We start from the raw sequence: 22,786 nt of genomic DNA on the forward strand, positions 1-22,786 counted from the left end.
CAAAACGACTTTAAAGAGAACACAGAGTCCACTCTGCAGCGTGTGGTGTGTGGCAGAGTCAGACCCACTGTCAGGAGTCCAGGTGCAAGATTCCAGAATTTTCTAAGCTGGCTGGTGAAACTTCTGATAGCTTCAAATTGGCCAAGTGGAAGGATTCAGAGCACAGAAATTAGTGTTGTTTTGTTTTGTTTTGAGAGGCAGTCTAGCAGTACAGCAAATTCAAGCACTGAAGTCCATTCTCCGCCCTTCCCACCCCCTCTCCTGGTCGTCACCCAGGTGAGAAGGGCTGGCTTACCTCTCTTCCCCTAAACAGCTGCCTGCTCCACCATGAGGGCGGAGTCAGGGTCTCCCACCTGCAGGTGTCAGAGAGCCCCACCCACTGCTCTGCAGCGCCAGCAGCCCTCCCCTCACCTGCTGCAAGAGCACAGCACTAAGACCCCCTCGCCTGTGTCCCCACCGACAGCAACAGAGCCAGAGACCACGCGCTCCCCCACCCACGTCCCCACCTGGCAACCCAAAGACCCCAAGTCCCCTGTGCCCACCCCACCCCAACGCCTGAGATCTCTCAGCGTGCACAGCCACGGTTCCCTGTATCTTCAGCTTCTCTGAATGTCTGCCTTCTTGCTCTAACCTAAATCCAAATCTCCCCAGGGACAACGTTGGTCCCAGCTGTCCTTTCTGGAATAATTCTCACATCACTGGGCCTGGAACTGGGGAAGATGTCCTCCCTACTTACCTCTCCCTACTGCTTCCTCACCATTCTCCCTCCCCCTCCTGAGACCCTCCAGCTTTGACACTCACATCCCAGACCGGCTCCCCCAGCCCTGCTCACTGCTCCCATCCACGACTGCGACACCTCAGAGCTCTGTGACCTTAGCTGCTGATTTCCTGTCTTCCTCTCAACTCGTGCTGATGTTAACAGGACCCTTTCAACACCTTGGCCTCTCATTTCTTTCCTCCACCCAACCTCAGCCACTCGCTGCCACGCCAATACCCGAGACCTCCTCATTACCAGGAAGTGCAACTTCCCATCACCTCAATGTCCAGGGTGTAACAACCTCCTGGGATCTGACTCTGATGATCTTTCACCACCACCAGGACCTACAGTCCACTGACCTGTGTTCTTCTTGCTCTCCCTCAGCCCTACGTTCCAACCTCCCTCCCTCAACAGGTTAAATGCCAAGGCAACGCCCTATCATCACTTGCCCTGAAACCCCTTGCCTTTCCTCCCTTTGTACGACGGCTACACCACACAAGTGAAACCCCGCTCTCCACTAACTCGCCACCTGCCTTTGTACACCTGAATGTGGCTGGAACAAAACACAAAACTCTGACTGATCCTGCTTTAAATTCATTTAAACTCACAATCCTGCATCTTGTGTGGGTGGTTAATGTAGCCCAGAAGCCACCAACATTTCCTTAGCCCACCCACTCTCCCACCATCCCAGCTGACTATCCTTCCTCCCCCCTCCTCTCCAACAAGGACCTTGCTGCTCGGCACTGGGAAAGCTGAAGTCATCAGGAGAGTCTACAGACCGCCCCCACCACCCCATCCTTACAACAAACTCTGTCCTCTCTCCTGTTACTCTGCAGGGACCACCTTCATCCTGTGGGAGGCCAATTCCCACTTCCTCCCCTTCTGCTCTGCCTCCCATCCCCTCAAGGACAATTCACCAGCCTTCTCTCCTCTCCAGTCTGCATCAGCACTTTTTCCTTCAGTCCTGGGTCATTCCTGGGTCAACGTAAAATATGCTGTTACTTCTTTTATCAGTGCAAAAATAAAACAAAAATAAAAACTCTCTGGGATCCCACTTTCCTCTCTAGCTCTCATCCCAACTTCCCTGCTCCCTGGGGTCAGCCAGCCTCAAGATGGCCCCGAACAACCCCCACACTCGGCATCTGCACTCTCAGGTATCCCTCCACACCATGTCCACGTGGTCGACAAGCAGCAGCACACGTGCGGGATGGACTGCGGCTTCTAGTGATACGTCAAAGACATTTTAGCTTCTCTGTCTTGACTCACACTCTGGAAGAAGCCAGCTGCCATGTCATGAAGATACTTCAGCATGCCTGTGGAGAAGCCCACGTGGTGAGGAACTGAGGCCTCCTGCCGACAGCCATGTGGGCGAGCCATCTTGGAAGCAGATCCTCCAGCCCTGCCAAACCTTCAGATGACCGCAACCCTGGCCAACATCTTGACTAAACCCTCATGAGAAACACTGAGCCAGAAGCATCCAGATAAGCCATTCCCGAATTCCAGGCCCATGCATAAATGGTGAGAAACAACTGTTTGCTGTTTTAAGCTACTAAGTTTCAGAGTGATTTGCTCTGTGGTAGACAGCTGATACATCCACAGTTGACAGAACAATGGCTCAGTAAGTTGCCTTTATTTACTGTCTCCAATTTCTTTACTTCCTCTTTTAAACCCACTCCAGTAAGGCTTCTGCCCCTATGCCACCACCCTACTACAACTCGTCAGTAATCGCCACCCTGTCAAACGCAATAACCAGCTCTTGGTTCTCATCTTCCTTGGTCTGTTAAGCAGCATTTCACGCAGCAGATCACTTCCTTCTCCTTGAGGTGCTTATTCTCCTTCGTTTCCTGGACACAACCCTCACACAGTTTTCATCCGACTTTTCTGGCCAACTTCTCAGGCTTCTCTGTCAGTCCCACCACCCACTTAGGGCTGGAGTGTCCTAGGGCTCACCCCGTAGCCCCTTCTCTGCTCTGTCTGCCCTCATTCCTTTGGTGATCTCAGAAGTCCTTTTCACAGAGCCCTACAACAGCCTTGCTGACCAAAGTGTGGTCCCAACACCGGCAGCAGCATCACCTGAGTGTTTGTTATCTCTGGCTCCACTGAAAACCAACCAAATCAGAATCTACATTTTAACAGGACCCGCAGAGGGTTCACACGCATACTAAGGTTTGAGACGCACCTCCGCTGTGATCTGGTACCCATCGCCGGAGCTTGGCCCGAGGACCTGAGCAGTACCGTTCCGTCTGAAATGCTCTTCCCCAGACAGCTAGACACTTGCTGCCTTACCTCCTTCCAGACTTTGCTCTTTTGTAACCATTTTGGGAGGTCTGTTTCAATCACCCTGTTAAAACTGCAAACCTCCTGCTATCACCATTTCCACCATGCTCCCCGTCACACTTCACTATATTACCTTTCTCCACGGCATTCATAATCTTGTCTGTGTTACAGTTACTTATTTATCATATTTATTTTCTGTCTACCCCTAGTATAATGCAAATACTTGAGGGCCAAGATTTTCATCTGTTTTCTTCAGCGGTGTGTCCCAAATCCCAGAAGAGAGCCGAGACACAGCAGGTGCACAATAAACGTTTGTTGAAAAAAGTCTAGTTTTCAATAGTTTCTTCAGGGACCTGATAATCAACTCTGTGGCTCATGTGCCCCTGAAATCACTTCCCCCATCAGCACGGTTATTCATGACTGTAATCTCTCCCCCTTGCCTACCCGGAATGTCCTAAGTATACTTGAGAATAAGCCTCTACTCTTTCACTAGAGGCTTTAACCAAGCCCCTCAACATGCTGATACCACCCTCCCACCAAGACTCATGATTTTTTAAAGATAATTCAGAACTCCAATTTTTCTCGCCCCTTCAAATTTCTCATTTCTTAAACATTCCCATTCCCTCTTCCTCCCCACTCCTTTAACCAAAGGTGGCTGACAGCACGGGTGTGGCCAGCCCCAGCTAAGGAGCACTGCCGTAAAACACACACCAAACTTGCGAGATCTAGTATGAAGACAAGACACAAAACAGTTCATTAATAATTCTCACACTGATTACGTATTGACACAATGTTTTACAAATACTGACGTAAATAAACTGCACTGAGAAAACTGATTTCACCGGCTTCATTTTACTTCTTAACACGGCTACTAGAAAATTCTCAATGACATATGTGGCTCCCATTATACTTCCATTACATAGCTCTGTTCTAAACCAGCTCCAAATAGAATGATTCCTTCCTCCTTGGGAGGAATTCTTTCCCTAGTCTTTGTTTTAACAAGCAGGAGCCTGGGAAAGAAGGTGGAGGAACGCATACACAATTAAAAAGAGAAACTAAATAAAATCTCCGCAATGCTTTGAAATTATCACTTTCATCTTCATTTGAAATAAAAAATTTTAAGATATTTTTCAAAGACATATCTAATAAATAGGGTGTATTTAAGTGATGTCAAAATACAACATTATCACTATCTGTAAAAATTCATCTAAGTTCAACTATAACTTAGAGTGATTCATGTACTTTTCTCAATGTCCTATACTTTAAAAAAATATTTTAAAGCATAATGTTACCACCACATTAATTTTATCCAAACCAAATGATTCTGTGTTTAAAGAAAAAGAAGTTTCTTGCTTTTGCATGCTTCCTAAAATTCTAAAGGAGTGAAATAAAAGCACCCTCGGCCTTGCATTTCCTCCCTTTGGAAGTCAGTGTTCAGTGCCAGACCATTTAAACGCTGCTCCTTCTCACAGGAGCCTCCTTAGCAACCTTCTGTAACTTCTCATGGGCTGCAGAATTCTCCCAATCTCCCATTCTTAAAAGGGCCTATGTCCCTTCTAAAACAAAGAAATGTAAAACAGAAAACTTAACACGCTTTTTCAATAGGAATTTTAAGGAGGTTTCACAATCTCCTTCAATTCTTTTGCCAGCTCCTTTCCCTACACATTCTGCTTTCCTCCCTCCCCAGGTAAAGTCACATCAGTTGACTATGACCTCTGTAGAAACAACAGTGGACACCCCCAACGACACCTGGTAGTCATTACTAAAGGCCACACCTACAGGCCCGTGCCATGAGAGGGCCACTTCACAAATACAGGGTGTTGATCCATTTTTAATTAATTTATTAAATTTCCTTCATGCATAAGCTGCATAACAGTAACAGAATAATATATTTGAAAATAACTTACAAGAACTATCTAATTTTATTAACCATGCAGAAGGAAAAAATAAAATTCTAAGATTCATAAACCAAAGTTCCTATCAGTAACAGCTAAAGGAAACAGGTACCACTGCTTCCAGAGTGAAGAGGGAATGTTGGTGTCCAAAGCATACACCAGCTTAGGGCCACTGCCCAGCCTCTTGTTCGATGCCTCACCCAGGAAGATGTCACTTTCTCCCACCTTTTTCCTCCGGGCTTGACTGTGAAATATGGGGGTGGCCACCAGAAAAGAGGAAGGAGCTCATCTCACACAAGAAAAGAACTGAGACACATTCATACAGTCAACACAATCACCAGTGCAGAATGGAGAGCCTGTCCGGCATGGTCTTCTTAACGTGACTCCAATCATTTATAGAAGGGAACGAGACATACTACCCCACCCCAACCCTCTACTTCACACAGACATCAGCATCTCTCTGCTCCCCCATCCAAGGAGAGTTTTACTTTTGCCAGTCCAGCTGAAACAAAAACTTCATTTCCTTTCCCATCCTGCCCCTGACCCCCTGAGGACTGAGGAGTACCAAACAAAAGGGGGGACTAACCCCAAGCAAGATGTTGTGGGGCCCTCCCAGGCACAAAAGCTCCTCTGTGTCCTCCGTTTCTTTTTTGTAGGAAAAAAAGGCTTTGGCTCCTTAGGCCTTCCCCAAGTCCCCAAGAGCAGGCTCTGGCAGTCAGTGATCAGGACAACAGAGTCCAGGACCCCTAGCTCCCCCTGAAGGGACAGAGGTGGTTGTAACCTGATGTAAATCTTTGGGAGTTTCTGTAGAAACTAAGGCCCCTCACCAGGTGGAGGACGATGACGACACGCCGACCACAAGCACGCAGACCCCAGACCGGCTGGAACCAGACGTGGAGACTCCCGAAACATCACCCCGTCACCTCACCACCAACCAATCAGAAGGTCCACAGGCCATTCATGCGTCCTTCACCCTCCTCCCCTGGCACCGCCTTTACAAACCCTCGCCTGAAACCCATCGGGGAGTTCGGGTCTTCTGAGCACGAGCCGCCTGTTCTTGCTTGGCGCCTGCAAATAAACCCTTACTTTGCTGTAATCACCAGCTGTCAGAGTTTGGCTTTCCGTACCAGGGGCACATGACCCCTTGCTCAGCAACACAGTTTCTAGAATAGAGACAAAAGGAAGACCCAGGTCTCTTCAGCAAATGGTGTTGGGAAAACTGGACAGCAGCATGAAAAACAATGAAGCTAGAACACTCCCTTACACCATACACAAAAATAAACTCAAAATTGATCAAAGACTTAAAACATAAGACACAATAAACCTCCTAGAAGAAAATACAGGCAAAACATTATCTGACATACATCTCAAAAATGTTCTCCTAGGGCAGTCTACCCTAATTAAACTTACAAGCTTTTGCACAGCAAAGGAAATCATAAGCAAAACAAAACGACAACCTGACAAGGGCTTGATTTCATATGACTTAATAAGAAAAAAAAACAAACAACCCAATCCAAAAATGAGCAGAAGACTTAAGCAAGCAATTCTCCAATGAAGACATACAAATGACCAACATGTACATGAAAAAATGCTCAATATCACTAATTATCAGAGAAATGCAAATCAAAACTACAATGAAGTTATCACCTCACACCAGTCAGAATGGCCATCATTCAAAAGTCCACAAATGATAAATGCTGGAGAGGGTGTGGAGAAAAGGGAGCCCTCCTACACTGCTGGTGGGAATGAAGTTTGGTGCAGCCACTGTGGAAAACACTCTGGAGATTCCTCAAAAGACTAAAAATAGACTTACCATATGACCCAGCAATCCCACTCCTGGGCATATATCCAAAAGGAACCATAATTCAAAAAGACATCTGCACCCCAATGTTCATAGCAGCACTATTTACAATAGCCAAGACGTGGAAACAACATAAATGTCCATCAACAAATGACTGGATAAAGACGTTGTGCTGTATTTACACAATGGAATACTACTCAGCCGTAAAAAAAAAATGACAACATAATGCCATTTGCAGCAACCTGAATGTCCCAGGAGAATGTCATTCTAAGTGAAGTAAGCAAGAAAGAGAAAGAAAAATACCATATGATATCACTTATATGTGGAATCTGAATGCGGGGGGGACAAATGAACTTACATATAAAACAGAAACAGACTCAGAGACATAGAATACAGACTTGTGGTTGCCATAGGGGAGGGGAGTGGGAAGGGATAAACTAGGAGTTCGAGATTTACAGACAGTGACTGGTATATATAGAATAGATAAACAAGTTTATACTGTATAGCACAGGGAAATATATTCAATATCTAGTAGTAGCTCAGTGAAAAATAATATGAAAATGAATATAGGTATATTCATGTATGACTGAAAAACTGTGTTATACACCAGAAATTGACACAACATTGTAAACTGACTTTAAGTCAATAAAAAAATAATATTAAAAATAATTTTAAAAAAGAAAGACCCAAGACCAATGTACAGGAAGGAAAGGAATGGGACAAGGAAAAAGGAAACCAGCAGCCTGGTCTTAGACTCTCATGTGGAGTGGAGAATCTGTGTACTTGCTGAAATGGAAAGAAAGCAGAGAGAAGAGAAGGTGAGAGACAGGAGGCTCTTGGGAAGGTGAGGGGGGCAAGGTGGGGCGGTTTTATTTGAGGGTGGGTGTTAAGCTAAAGGTTCCAGGGTAGCTAAAGGGATCGAGGGGGGGGGGTAAGAATTTTAAAGATATCTTAATAATTTTATTAAGTGTTGCAATAACCTATTAAATGGATCTACCATAACATCTTTTGAGAGATACTTCTTAAATACTTTTCATTGCTACACTGTGCTTGTTTGCTACTCTGTGTACACAGTCAGTAAGGTAGGGTCTCAGAACTGACCACTTGAATTCAAAACCTATGGAAAGAGAATAAAACCAGGTAACAGAGTGGCTTGATCAAACAAGCTGAGGTTCTGTTCTCCTATTCAGCTATGTGACATTTTCACGTGTAGCCTTTTGTTAAGATTATTAATAAACCAATCATTCTTTTTGTTCATTTTATAGAGGCATTTCTCTTGTAACCTGAGAATTCCTGAGGACAGCACTGTGTCCTGATGCCCAGCTCGAAGTCTGTTAGTGGCAAGTGCCCAGTAAGTGATGGCTGAATAAAGTAAAGTTTTTACATTTCAACCCATAATTCCTCCTCTCTTTCACAACTCTTTTCATTTTCCTAAGATCCCTTTCTATTTATCCGTGAGAATTTCCCCCAGATAATAAACTCACACCACAGGCAAGATGCCTATTAATTATCCACACATGTGAAGGCCGCAATCTATACAACTGTCTCATGAACTTTCTTCGTCTCAAGAAAAATAGGCAGTTATGTCATATACAACCTCTATGAACAAAAACGTGGGAGTCAGTCACCAAATACTCGCTGGAAACTCCTTTACATTAACCTTTTAACTTTACATTCTAAAAAGTACTCTTGCGCTGAACTTGACTCTCTACGTGGAAAATGACCCTGAGGGGAAAGAAAAAACAGCTCCAAGGCAGTTCCACCAGGTCAGACTGAAGTTTGTTTCAACACAACATCGGCAGATACTCTCTCAAAAGTCTCGTATTTGGCATTTAACTATTTCGATATTGTCTCATAAAGCAATCTGAAATAAATTATTTACCTAGTTTGGGAGATTACTCCACTCTCTGGCTCTGAGTTCCATGAAACCAACTTCTAAAAAGAAACAGCAGGAGTACAAGAACCATATCACAATAAAAGAGTCAAAAAAAAGAGAGAAAGAAAGAAAAAGAAACAGCCAGAAAATGAAGTGAGGGGCATCAAGCTGGAAATAAAGTAAAGTTATCTCTGCTCACAGATGACAAGATCCTGTGCACGGAAAATCCTACAGAATCTACTAAGAAACTACTAACCCTAATACAGGAGGTCAGGATACAAACACCAACTGAACTTCTAAATACTCGCAATGAACAATCCAAAAATGAAGCTAAGAAAATAATTCCACGTGTAACTACATCAGGTCAACTGACTTTTGACAAGGGTACCAAGACCGCTCAATGAAGAAAAACAGTCTCTTCAGGAAAGTGCTGAACAACTGGATATCCACACGCAAAAGAATGATGCTGGACTCTTACTTCGCACCATATCCTAAAATTAATTAAAAACAGATCAGAGACCAAAGTTAAGAGCTAAAATATGAAAGTCTCAGAAGAAAATATAGAGGCAAATGTTCATGATCTTGGATTAGGCGATGGAGTCTTAGATATGCAGCAAAGCAAGAAGTAACAAAAGAAAAAGACTAGACTTCATCAAAATTAAAAGCTTATCTGCTTGAAAGGATACCATCAAGAAAGTGGAAAGAAAACCTACAGACTGAAGAAAATACTTGCAAGTCGTGTCTGACCAGGGACTTAGATTTAGAATACATAAAGAACTATTACAACTCAGTAATAAAAACACAAATAACCCGATTTAAAAAATGAGCAAAAGATCCAAACAGACATTTACAGAAAGATGTACAAATGGCCAACAAGCAAGTGAAAACATGCTCAACACATCACTAGTCATTAGGGATGCAAATCAAAACCACAAGATGCCATTTCACACTCACCAGGACAGCTAGAATCAAAGAGTCAGATGATAAAAGATACTGGCAAGGATGTGGAAAAATGAAAACTTTCATACTGGAGCTACTCTGGTAAACAGTTTGGTAATTCCTCAAAAGTTAAAACACAAGAGTTACCAGCTGACCCAACAATTCTGCTCCTATGCATACCCAAGAGAAATGAAAACTTGCACCCACACAAAACCTTGTACAGGAATATTTATATGAACCTTATTCATAATGGCCCAAAGGTGGAAATGACTCATATGTCCACCAATTGCTGAATGGATAAGAACAAAATACAGTACATTCATACAGCTGAACATTCAGAAGTAAGAGGGAATGAAGTATTGATACATGCTATAACACAGATGAAGCCTGAACACATTATGGCAAGTGAAAATCACAGTCAGTCATAAAAGACCACGTGTTCTATGATGCACTTAAATGGAATGTCCAGAATAGGCGAATCTATAAAGACAGAAAGTTAATTAATGGCTGCTCAGGGTCGGGGTGGCTCGTGGGGGGATGGGAGATGATAGCTAAAGGGTACCAAGTTTCTTTTAAAGGTGACAAAATGTTATAAAAGTGATTGTGGATGGTTGCATAATTCTGTAAATACATCAAAAACCAATAAATCGCATACTTTAAATGGCTGGTTGACTTGTAGTCTGTGAATAACATTTTAATAAATCTCTCACAAACAAATTAATCATCAGAAGAAATTAGATGATTATCACAACACCAAGCAAATTATCTAATTTTACTGATAATGGGTTTTTGTTCTCACTCTGTCTCACAGTATCTGCCAAAGACAGTAACAGCTCTACCAAATTGAAGGAAGACGTCAAAAGACACCACTCTCTTCATCAGCCTCTGTCTGGCTAACCTGCACACCTCACACTGCCACCCCCTCCAGAGGCCACACTGACAGAGCTCTGTGACAACTACTAGCCACGAGCAGGCTACCTACTCTTCAGGTCACCGTGCATCAAGGTCCCCGGGTAGGGGAGCTGTAGGCTTACCACAGGTCAGTTGGGTCTGTTCCCAAATCAGTTATGTATTTATGTGATTACAAAAACAATTTAATTAAATGATATATAACCTGATGAAATATGAATGCATAAATACCATCCCCCTTCAAACTATAAGCAAATAGCAAATGAAGAATATATATCAAAATATGATCTTATGAAATAGAAGAAAGTTTCAGAAAGAAATGCTTCTTCCCTTGAAGAGAAACTGGACTTACACCCCATCTTTACTGCAGCATGTAAGACCTGGCACCACCTTGTCTCCCTCCATCTCCTGCAGCCCCCTCACTGTCTCCATGCTCAGACATCCTGCTGTTCTGTCGGTCTCAAACACAGCTTGCTCTCTCAGAGTCCTTGCTGTGATGTCCTTTTGCCTGGAAAGTTCCACCCTATATCTAAATCCTTTCCATCAGCCTAACTAACCCCTTAAAGCCAAATTTGTCACTTACACAAAGATGCATGTATCCCTAAGAGTAGCATATAACAGATGCTCAATGAATAAGTCAACGTTATTCTGTATACAGGGGAAGAGATGTCTAGAAGAATATTCTAAACAGTCGTTCTAACTAAATGTTAGGGTAAGAAGTTATTTTTACATTCTTCTCTGTATCTTTCTGTGATGTTTTAATTTTTAAAATAAGCAAACATTTCTACAAATGAATGAAGGTACTTTGAAAAGGAAATAAAAATTTAGCCCCTTCCCACTTTGATCCTATCAGCACTGTATTATCTGTGCTGAAAAATTGTTTTATTTTCTTAAAAACATTTAAAATTTAAACTATTCATTAAGGCAGATTGATATGGCCCCTGGATAAGGCAAATTATTAAGAAAACTTTCTACTCTATTATCAAAGTACTTAGAAGTGCATAAGTTACCTGAAAAATAAACTTTCTGCTCCTTTAAGAATAAAATGTTTACTCCCAGATAATTTGGCTACTCTGAAATCCTTTGCCAGACGTATATACAGTATAACTGTCACTGGTCTTCAAATACAGTAAAAACTATACAAAGGAACTCTACTTGATATAAATTTTGTATCCTATGGTCAAACAGTGTCCCCTGAATTTAAGACATCTATGACTGTACCACAGAAAGGTCACTTTGGTAATAAATGTTACCTGAGACAGAGAAGAGAAGGGGCTAGGGAGGGGGAAAGAGAGGAGCTGTCATACTGTGCCCCACCCCCAGTCTACAACTGATGACACAGGAAATCTAAGTGGAGATTATCCACTTACCACATCATCAATCTCTCACTACCACCCTCTACTAATACTGACACTCAGATGTAACAACTAAAAGGAGACAGAATTTACTATGAGGACACATAAATCCGTTTCCAGACCATATAAGTTAATGTCACCCATGTAAATTCAGGCATGTTTGGGGTCTTCAATCCAAAAAGACAGGAAGGAGAATGTGACCATACTTCCTGTTCCTTCCTGTTTCCTCCAAAGGAGAAAATGCTGCTGCTACCAGCAGTTCTCTTCCAGTTCTTTTAAAGAACACATATCATCACTTTAACTGTCATACAATTTCATTTAGAAATCCCTTAAAGTAAGGTTTAAGATCAGACACAGCCTTCCACTAAAAGAGCAGATCTGACAGTAACACCCTTTTGTTTCTGCTAGCTATTCGTAGATTTACTTAGTTTGGTATCAAATACTATTTTCACAATCATATAAAACAGGCTCACTAAATGGCAGCTGAAGTTGTACACTGATGCAAATATGTTTGTAAAAATAGTACATACATTCATCTTAGATTTTTGAGTTACTTTTGAAATTAATTGAGGGCTATCAAATATTAAAAGAGAGGTTACTTATCCAACAATCACCGTGAGTCTACATGAGCCAGAAATTTAAAAAAAAAAGTACAGGGGGCTGATTCAGCTAAGGACAAAAAGGGGTATTTTTTCATATTATACTCTGTGTTAAAGCAGCGAACATCTACATACTACCTTTGGCAATTTATGTTAGGCTGCTTAGGACACATGAAAATTTTTCATATAGTCCAGTTTGTGTCAAACTATATATAACCATAATGGAACAAGTCCCAATACTAATGCTAATGTATTTCCAGGCTCATTCTCAAAATCTTTGGGTTCTCCCAATGAGCAGACTAATTCTAGGTCAGCTTTCCCAGGACGTTCAAATATAGAGCAGAATTCTTGAGCCATTCTGAGTAATTCAGAATCAGACTAAAGTCAGGGCGGACCCGCCCTTCGCCTAATGACGGAGCTGGAGGTTCACAGCCTGCGTCTGTTCACTCCTTTGCCTGGTTCCCGTCCAGCAGGAACGTCACGGCAGGACTGAGTCACAGGCGAGAGGCGTATACAGAGTAAGGAGACACTCTGCCATTTCACTGCCCCAAATGGGGCACAGGATTTTCAGCATTACGCAAACACCTGACGCAGAGAAGTAAAGGCTGGAAAAGCACAAACTTAAGAGAGGTGGGAGACGTGCTTCTGCAACAAACTGGCTATATGGCCCTGGGCAAGTTACTTAACCTCTCCACACTTCAGCTCTCATCTATAAAACGCAAACAACAGCATCCACTTCATAAATCAGTTGTGAGAGTTAAATTAGTTTACGTCTATAATGTACTCAGCTTACAGTAAGCTGTATTTTTAAAAGATGCAGGCGGGAATGAAACAGTGTAATTACTTACATACGGTACACATGAATTTTACTTCTAAGATGTGTACATGAATCTTTTCAATAGTTTCCCTCAGTAAAGCTTAAATTTTTGCTACGATTTTTGCTATGATTTTTACAAACTAGCTCTATTAATATTAAAGTATTGACAAAAATTATTTAACTTTATATAATGCTTTAACCAATTCCAATTAAAATTCAGCTAATCCAACAAAACAGGACTGTTCTGGTTACTCATTTAACCTTTCTTCCTGCTAAAGGAAAAGGGCCTCTGAGCGCTACACAATTAACAGTGGTTAATAGAAGATAGAATGTGACAAAATCTGGAAAGCTAAAAACAATGAAAAAGTTTCAATTAAGATACTTGAAAACTCATATCTTTTACTGTTTTTGTATTTTTAAGTGCTTAGCCATTTTCTTCAAATATGACTACAACCCGCAAAACTGTTTAAATAATGGCAGCAGGTAAACTGGGAGTGAAAGTTCTCCTAAACTGTGGATCGGGACTGCTCCTCTCACAGGCAAATCCCAACAAGCACAGGTCGGGCGCTCGAGAGTTTATGAACTGCCAGTCTGAGCTGGGAGCCACTCCTAGAGGGGAGGTCGCGGGAGGATCACCAACCATGTACACTGTAGGTCCTCCTCAAAGCCAAAGAACAGAACACACATCAGTGGGGGCTGGGGCTGGGGGCTGCGGAGGGAATGACTACAAGGGGGATAGGGGCATCCTGGGAGCGCTGGAACTTGATTGTGGGGATGGTGTTTGTCAGCACTTGAACTATAACTAAAAAGGTTAACATTTACTGTATGTAAATTATATCTTCAAAAAACAAAGAGTTGTGAGAAAAAAGTAAATTACTACCTAAAGTCAAAATTTTTCATGTCTTTTAAAACAAATTGTATGAAAGATTTCCCTTCATGAGTTCAAATACTGGAAAATACTAGTATAATTCAGTATAAGGAAAATTTTTCCGAAGAGTGAGGAATAAAGTAAAACACCTAATTTTAAGCAACACTGAGCTATTCTTGAGATACAAGATCTCATAAAAGTTAACCAATGCCCATGTATGACCTCCTTGCTTCCTCCAAAGTTATAATTTTGGTTGGTTTTTATGAATATAGGAAAAGTATTAAAAAGAATACTTACGTAAAACTAGAAAATAATTCATGATTTTTATGTACTAGGAAAACTTAAAGACGGTCAAGCACTGTGTCAGGAAGATAAAGCGACAATGTCTCCCGGGCTCCTGGTGGGGCTATGAGCCTCAAGGAAATAAGACTGAGAACGTGCTGTGCTCATCAGGCCAGGCTTTGTGCTAAGCGCTCTACTTGCCCAACAACCCACCTTTCAGATGAGGCGAGAGGTGAGAAGAAAAGGGGGGAGCGTGGACTGAGCTCGGGCACAAATGCCCCTACCTGCCTCTCCCCACAACAGCCCATCCAACCGAGAAGGGCTGGGGCACTCCGGCGTCACGACGTGGTACCCAATGAGATACCTGACCCCAGCCAGCGTCATTCCCACTCCTATGCGTCTGCACAACTGGCCAGCAGCCCTGTCTTGGACTGGACCCAATTTCAGTGAGAGCTTGATGGGGCTGTTAACTTACAAAAGGAACTGGGACTCTCTTTTCTCAACAGAGTAACAACTGAGGGTGAAAAGGGGCTCCAGCAACCACCTTCCAATCCAGCATACCTCACACTCAAAAATGACCCTGTCTTCTCACAGACAAAACAGACTGGCTTAGATCTGATTGTGTATCAAGGATTTCCTCAACTTCCGCTGTCTACCTCAGGGCTCTGGTTTCACCTCTCTCCACCCTTAATGTTGTTTCTCAGGAAGAAGTACCTCTGCCCTGCGGGCCCCAGCCCAACAGTTCTCAAACCGGTTAGTTTTAGGATCCTTTAACACTCAAAAATTATTAGAGCATCCAAGGAGTTTTTGTTTACATGAGCTATAATCCTTCAAACATTTACTGTATTACAAGTTAAAACTGAGAAAATTTGATTCAGTCATTCAAATTAAATTGTTTAGCTATAATATTAAACATGTTAATACGTCTTAGTAACATTTTTATAAAAAGAAACTCCCAAATTTTCAAAAAAAAAAAAAAAGTGAGAGGGGTGGTATTGTTTTACATTTCTGCAAAACTCTTGAAGGTCATGCTTAATGAAAGCCGGCTGCATCTGCCCTCAGCTTCTGCAGTCAGTCTGGTATGACCATCCTGCTGTGCAGTCACGCAGCCTCCGAAGGGCCCCTGTACACTCACTACACTGTCCACTCACGAGAGAATGAGACGAAAGGGCAAACAGTGCCTAAGTACTACTTTGAAAACAGCCTGACTGTGAAAGGGTGCCACGAACCCCCAGAGCCTTCGCCTCACCCTCAGAGAACCACTGTTCTATAGTCAAGCCATCTCTAGATGACAGACGAGTCTGGTTCCGGCGGATACCCACTCCCTCACGTGGACTCGGGTCTCCCTCTCTCTCCTTACTACCTCCACCAGCACCAAATGCACCATCTTCCTCAACCTAACAACGAAACAAAATTTCCTACTTAAACTGTTTCCTCCCCGCAAGTCAAACTTCTTGAAAACATTCCCACTGCCTCTATTGCCCCCCTTTTTATTATTTTAATCACCAAAGTAATACACTCTCATTAATATTTTAATCACCAAAGAGACACTCTCATTTCAAAAAACTCCAAACGACGTAGATAAATCACCATCCACAATCCCAATCTCCTTCCCAGAGTTCATAACCACTGTTACCCCCCAAAATACCCCAAAACCATTTTGTCAACTAAGTATCAGATTGAACTTTTTATTTCTTGTGATTTTTTTCCTTTTCAAATAGTTATACAAAAAAAATTCTGAAGGACAGTTCTGTTTAGGTTCCAATTCTTTTCGTGACCTAAGTTACGGATCAAAGGATAAGAGCTATCACGTCAGAGATAAAATGAAGTGACATTCCTACACAAAGCAAGTCCTAAACAAAATGTTAAAACCATACTGATTTTATGGCAACACAATATAGTAAGAATAATGAGACTTACATCTATGCCTTGTATGTAAAGTCCTCACATTTCATTACCTAACTGCAGATGAATGCTGATTATATTTGTATCATTTTGATATAGATAATAGCATCTTTAGGGTTTATGAAACATTTTCACCTATATTATCTCTTTAAAATTTCATGACCCATAAGGTTAATAGAGATTACCATTAACATTTTATAAATAAGAAAGCCAAAATTCTGAAAGAAAATATTACTTGCTCAAAGTTACATAACTAGATACCCTAAAACTGAAATCAGATAAAAACAGTACCATTAAGAGAAAGAGAGCGCACGTGAAGTATGCAAATTACAGGCTGTTATGCCTCATGAATATGGACTCAAAGCTTCTCAAGCAAATATTAGCAAACAGAATTTAATAATATATAAAAAGAATTATGCAAAATGACCAAGTAGGGTTTATGCCCAGGATGCAAGACTGGTTCAATATCTGAAAATCACCAATGTAATCTATCTAATTAACAAGCAAAAGAAGAAAAATTGCATGCGCCTATCAATCTGTGCAGAAAAAGCATTTGGAAAAAACTCAGCACCTATTGATAATAAAACCTCAGAAAAAAAAATTACATAGCTAGAGAGACACACACAAGAAACCACAGAAAGAACTTGTATCTATTATTCAAATCAAATCCCACTCATTTATATCATATTGAACAATATATTAAAAATTCTCTCAACATAAAAATATTAAATTCTTGCCCACTTTTACAGCTAATTTGGAAAAAATTATCTCCACTTCCAAAGTTGAATAGAAAATACAAAATATTAAATTCTTGTCCATTTTTACAGCTAATTTGGAAAAAATTATCTCTACTTCCAGAGTTGAATAGGAAATACAAAAACACAATGAAAAACTTCCAAATGCAAAAAAAGAATAAATTACTTTTGCTTCTTTATTATACAATACAATCCATTAGGAAGCTTGCATTTTACTTAAAATAACAATTAAAATTTAATAAAACCTACATCAGCATGTAGATATATTATAAAAAAAAGAAAAATAACTTCCTAAATCCTTAATCAGGCACTGTCATTAACAGAAGACCTAAGACTCCTAATGTAACGATGATGCAAAAGCTCCGGAAAAGAGCACCACACATACTTAACTCATGATGCCCTCGCGTTTCAGTGTCGCCCTCGAAATGTCCTCAGGGGACACATGGAGTCACGTGCAAATTCCTTAAATGTCACAATCAGGGTTCGGAATTAAATTATTTGTTATTAAAAAATAATAAACCTACTTATACAAATGACAAAGCATGACGAAGTCTTTACTGAGTTTACTGAAACACTTTCCAAATCCCTGTTTTTGCCTGTATCAAGGCAGCTCCACAGGAGTCCAGCACATTTGAATGATTTATTTTGACACCTAGACTGGATGACAAAAAAACTGAACTCATACTATTTTTTATTAAGAGCTCTGAATCTTAGCTAAATCTGTTTCACACATAATAACACAGGAAAATTTTAAACTATGATTAAGCTGATCTTTATAACACACGCTGACGTTTTAAATATATGGTCAAGAAAACTGATTTTTCTTCACATTTTACTCTCCCTAAATGACAAGATACATGCCTGCTCTCAACACATCCTCATCAGAAGACCAAAGACCCAATGTGATAGTTCAATACTTCAAGTTAGTCCAAAAAGGACTGCAAAGCTGCTTTACTAGGAAATATTTGATCATTTCTCTTACCTCTGCTTCTGTACAATGTGAATATCCCAATTTACCTGTAATAAAAACACAAAAAGTTACTTTCAGAGGATTTTGGCTTTTTTATCATAAAGAATATTTGAGCTATTCTGACTATAGCTTCATTATGTCTATGAAAATCTATACAAACAAAAGGTGCTAGAATGATCAAACATTCTAGAAGGTCCTGTTTAGAGGTTTAAGTTTAAATAGGCCCATAAAAATATAATAAAGAAAAAGATGGGAAGAATATGCTCAATTATAATAAGGTGTAAAACACATGCACATATTTAATATGCATCTATATAAATTAATGGAAGTAAAGCAAAAATATTTTACCTTGGTTTCTTTTTGAAATATCTTAAATGTTGTAAAGGCATTTAAAAGGTAACTTTTAAAATACTCTGAAATGCCTTTAAAAACCTTTAAAAGACTCTTGGGCTTGTCCCCAAATATATTTCCAGTTTAAAGATACAATGATCATTTCAATTAAATCAGAAATGTTTCAAGCTCCTATTTACTTTAATATACGATGGTTGTTTTTCTTTAAGATGTTAACAGACAAAATCATATAATTAATGTAGTAATTCTAATCAACAGAGGATAACCAGACTGAACTATATTTGGCTGCACCACCATTAACATTTTCTCCATCACTGAGACATAATACCAAGGAACATGTATAGTTATATATTTCTGTCAATTTGGGTGATTAAAACATACTTTTTAAATTAAAAAAAAAGTTATTTTAAAGGAGAATCATTTATTTGTTTGTTTGTTTGTTTGTTTGTTTGTTTATTGGGTGGAGGTACTTAGGTGTTTTTTTTTAACAGAGGTACTGGGGATTGAACCCAGGACCTCATGCATGCGAAGCACACACTCTACCACTGAGCTACACCCTCCTCTATTAAACAGTTTTAATAAAAAACAATAAATAACATATTTACATTGGGTACTAAAGAATTTAATTTCCCCAGCCTATATTTCTTGAGTTTCATTGTCCTAAGTTCAAATACACATTTACGTCTACCTCTTTTCCTCTACCCAAAACTATCCTCCCACCTAGCTAACTCCTTCCTCTCCCCAGCCTAGTACCCCTACACCTCGCCTACAGGGGTTGTTCCATCAGTCTGTGGTTGTTTTTATGCTTAGACAGAATTTATATACCTTAGACTCTACAATGATACCACCAAAAAAATCATAAATAATGTTTTCATTTTTCATCTTAAGAGTTGGGAAGCATATAAAGATGAAACCCACAATTTCTGAAGACCTAATAATGATCCTTACGTGAAATAGTGGCTGAAATTGAGACCAGAATTTAAGAAACGTTGGGTTGAGTGAATTTAAAATGATATATAAGCAATAAATAATTAAAGATTATATGAACACATAGATAACACGGGTTTAATATATGTGTTTATATAAGTTTGATAAATATATAACTGTTATTTATATATTATTTAGTGTTACATAAAATTAAATGTTACAGAGTTACATACATCATATTACATATTATCTTTCTATTTATTTATATATGACTGCTCAGAATATTAGTGCTTTTGATAGATTAATCGTACTTGACTCCTACAGAAATGGTAATTAATTTAACCTAGGAAAGTACTGTGAACAGAAATAACTCAAAGGGCACAGAATACCTCTGAGCAAACGTTTACTGAGTGTCTAACTCTGAATAGGAGGTGGAAGGGAGGCAGAAACACGGTACTAAGACAAGCTATAACAGAGAGTAACCCCTTTGAGAGTACATGGATGTACCTCTTCAGTATGATATATTCTCAGATAAAGAGAAATACAGAGAAATTCAGAGTTTCATGTAGTAGGTTTGTCGTTGGTAGTAGTGTTGGTGAAAAAGTCTGAAACGATGTTGTATGTACTGCAGCACTGAGCAAACCAGTAAACACAGTGCTACTGCTCGGAGTCATCAGTGCAGGGAGGAAGGACCCACAAACCTCACGTGTGGGGAGAGAAGAGTCCTGCGTGAGAACTGGAGCTAGACGTAGTACACACCACAAAACCTACCTTCTGCTCCCAGCTCCGCCCAAAAGAGGGAGGAGTAACAGCACCCTAGTTTGCAAAGGCTCGCCTAGCCCACTCCCCTCCAAGGAGTCAGGACTCCTCGGGAAATCAGCTGAAACCAGGGTTGGGAAAGAGAAACTGCAAGCTAAGATGAACATCTTCTTGAACCAGAAGGTAACAAAGCGCTCAAAGAATGAGTGATGTCAAAAGGGTACAAATTCTATGAAATAAGATTTTTTTCCAATGGCCTCTATTATAAAACTGAAAATGCTTTTCTGTAAGAGTACCAAAAATTTTTGTGAGAACACACACCACTTTTGGTTATCCATCTGAACTCATGACTAAGTCATCCAAACATGAAAAGGTGGTCAGGTACGAAGTGCCGGACCACCTGCACCACTCTGCCATCCAAATCCTTGCCCAGACCCTGACCCAGGAATCAGAACATCCCAGTTACAGGACAGCAGAGTCTAAAGGAACCTCAGAAACGATCCTGCCCAATCCATAGGTAATCTGAGCCTGAGGAGCCACATGCACGCACGAAATGACAGAGCGCAGAGACCATGGCACCGAGGCAGCAGGAGCAGCAGTGGGCCTCTGTGAGCCTGCTCCTCCACTCCCACCTGCAGCGGCCCGCGGCCCAGCTGCCCACCACCGATGCCACTGTTTCTGGGGAAGGGCACCCCCGAGTCAACAGTTAGAAACTGCCAGGATAGCACCTGGGGTTTTCATCTGACAACCTTTGAGCTCTTCTTCAAAGGCTGGCCACCTCTGTCTTACAGAACCAGACATAAGGGATCCCTCTAAAACCTAGAATCTTATGCCTCCACTTTTTACTACCCCAGTAACCGAAGCTGATGGTAAGCCCAACCAAGGTTTCCCATTATTAAATGCAGTCAATTAGTTCTTTCAATGAAAGTAACAACTTTATTGATTTATTGATTCTATTCATTTTTATCAGGGTGAGTTTAATTAGAAGGCTAGATTAACTATGTGACGATGTAAAATAAAAAGAAATATCTGAAACGGTATTTAAACATTAAGCTTCAAAATATTCCAACACCATCAAAGCACTTACCCACTAGGAAGAGGGGTGATTTGCACAGCAAGCCAAAGATCCAGTTCAGTGTTTCTCAAAAGGAATGGACATTTTAACAATGCTACAAGAATCAAAGCTGGTTTAGACCCTTCTTTTTAACTCATTCTGAAGTATCTGATGCTCTTAAGATTTGCTAGACAAGTTCCCTCGTGTCCAGGAAATAGAAAAACTAATGTCTTCCTATAAAATGACACAGAATGGCTTTAAAAAGCCACACTATTCCTAGTATGAAATGGGTCATAAAGAACTCATTGCCTAAGCAACACTGTCCTCTTTATCAGACATTTTCAATGTCAAAAGTTGGTAATCAGATGATCCTGCTCAATAAGGTACCAGAGGGAACACATCACGAATATGCCCGCCTTAACAGGCCAGTCAGAGCCTCGGCAGTTCACATGGCACACTGTCTGGAATGGCCTCACCTCAATGCAATCACAAATTCTGATGACTCACACAACTATGTGACAGAAATTAAGGCAGAGTTTCAAAAAAATTCACCGATGTTCATGCAGATGAATAATACTTTTAAATTAAGGCAGTACTCCAGTCTTTGGAGTAGAAACCTCAGCATACAGGTGAATGATCACACAGTCACATTATCAACATGATTCAGATCAGCTGAATAAGCAGAAGGCAAACTATGCCCATCAAAGACACAGAAACCTTGTAATCTTCAGGATGAAAAAATGGCCCTCAGAATGATCCTCCAACTTCGTCCTAGGTGACCAAACTAGGCAGTGCCACCTTGCCAGCTTGCCTCTGACCCCCGCCCCCACCCCGTTCAATACATTATTTGTTGAATGCTTACTAAATACTACTGGTAACTGTGATGACAAAGTAGCAAACAAGCCAAACATGGTCCTTGCCCCATGGAGCTTACATTTTAGTGAACAGCAAAAAAAAGCAATCAGGTAAAATAATTACAACTGGTAATGAATGCTGCTAAGGACAGAAAAGGAAGAGAAAGAAAACTGCCAGCAAGACTCCAAGAGGAGATGGCATTTAAGTAGAGACCTTGAGGCTGGGGAGCAGATCACTGCAGCGCAGGGCTGGGGAAGAAGCTATAGTCCACAACCAGGTAGCAGCCTGCAGTAAGGCCCTGGGAGGGTCTGCAAGGACAGGCGGGGCAGACACCTCAGGCCTTGAAGGACAGTACAGGGAGTTTCGATTTGAGGTCAAGCACAAAGGGAAGCTACTGGAGCGTGAGCTGGTGCTGGGTAGGTTTCCAGGTCAGTCGTGCCACATGAAGAATGCAGCGGAGAGGGTCACAGTGAAAGCCCACAGCCAGTGAGGAGGCTACCGTCGCTATCCTGGAGGGCAATGGGGGCCACCAGCCCAAGGCGGGGCAGCGTCCAGGAAGAGAAGCAGAGGATACAAGATACGACTCAGGAGCACAAGTCACAGGAGCTGCTGGTGGGCTGGGTCAGGGTGAGAAGAAAACCAGGACACCCTGAACATGCTTCATTTTTTCAAGAAAAGTACTCTCAAAGACTTCATCAAAACTGATCAACAAAAGCATTAGTGTAAGATCTCTAATACTTTATAAAACAGAAGTACAGTAAGTATGCTTTTTGGACAGTTCTTACATTAATATTAGAAATAAAAGAGAATAGTTTCGAACACTTAACAGGCTGAA

General features: G+C 41.0%; 1 protein-coding gene and 1 non-coding gene across 6 annotated transcripts in view; both read right to left on the bottom strand.

Annotated features, from left to right (window-relative positions):
- SPIRE1 (spire type actin nucleation factor 1) overlaps positions 1–22,786 on the bottom strand; it is a 140,924-nt gene that overhangs the window by 103,920 nt on the left and 14,218 nt on the right. For 4 of the 5 annotated variants that reach the window (XM_064481646.1, XM_031439240.2, XM_064481647.1 and 1 more), the window contains exon 2: positions 18,018–18,052. The exons of the other annotated variant lie outside the window; for it this stretch is intronic. In XM_064481646.1, the coding sequence (XP_064337716.1) occupies positions 18,018–18,052 (35 nt within the window). The remainder of the gene's footprint in view (positions 1–18,017; positions 18,053–22,786) is intronic. 5 annotated transcript variants of the gene reach the window in all.
- Positions 18,845–18,917, bottom strand: TRNAA-CGC (transfer RNA alanine (anticodon CGC)). Its single transcript has one exon. It is a non-coding gene; the product is annotated as a tRNA-Ala (tRNA).

Source organism: Camelus dromedarius, chromosome 32 (genome assembly GCF_036321535.1).
Source record: "Camelus dromedarius isolate mCamDro1 chromosome 32, mCamDro1.pat, whole genome shotgun sequence".
In the NCBI taxonomy this organism is placed as follows: domain Eukaryota; kingdom Metazoa; phylum Chordata; class Mammalia; order Artiodactyla; family Camelidae; genus Camelus; species Camelus dromedarius.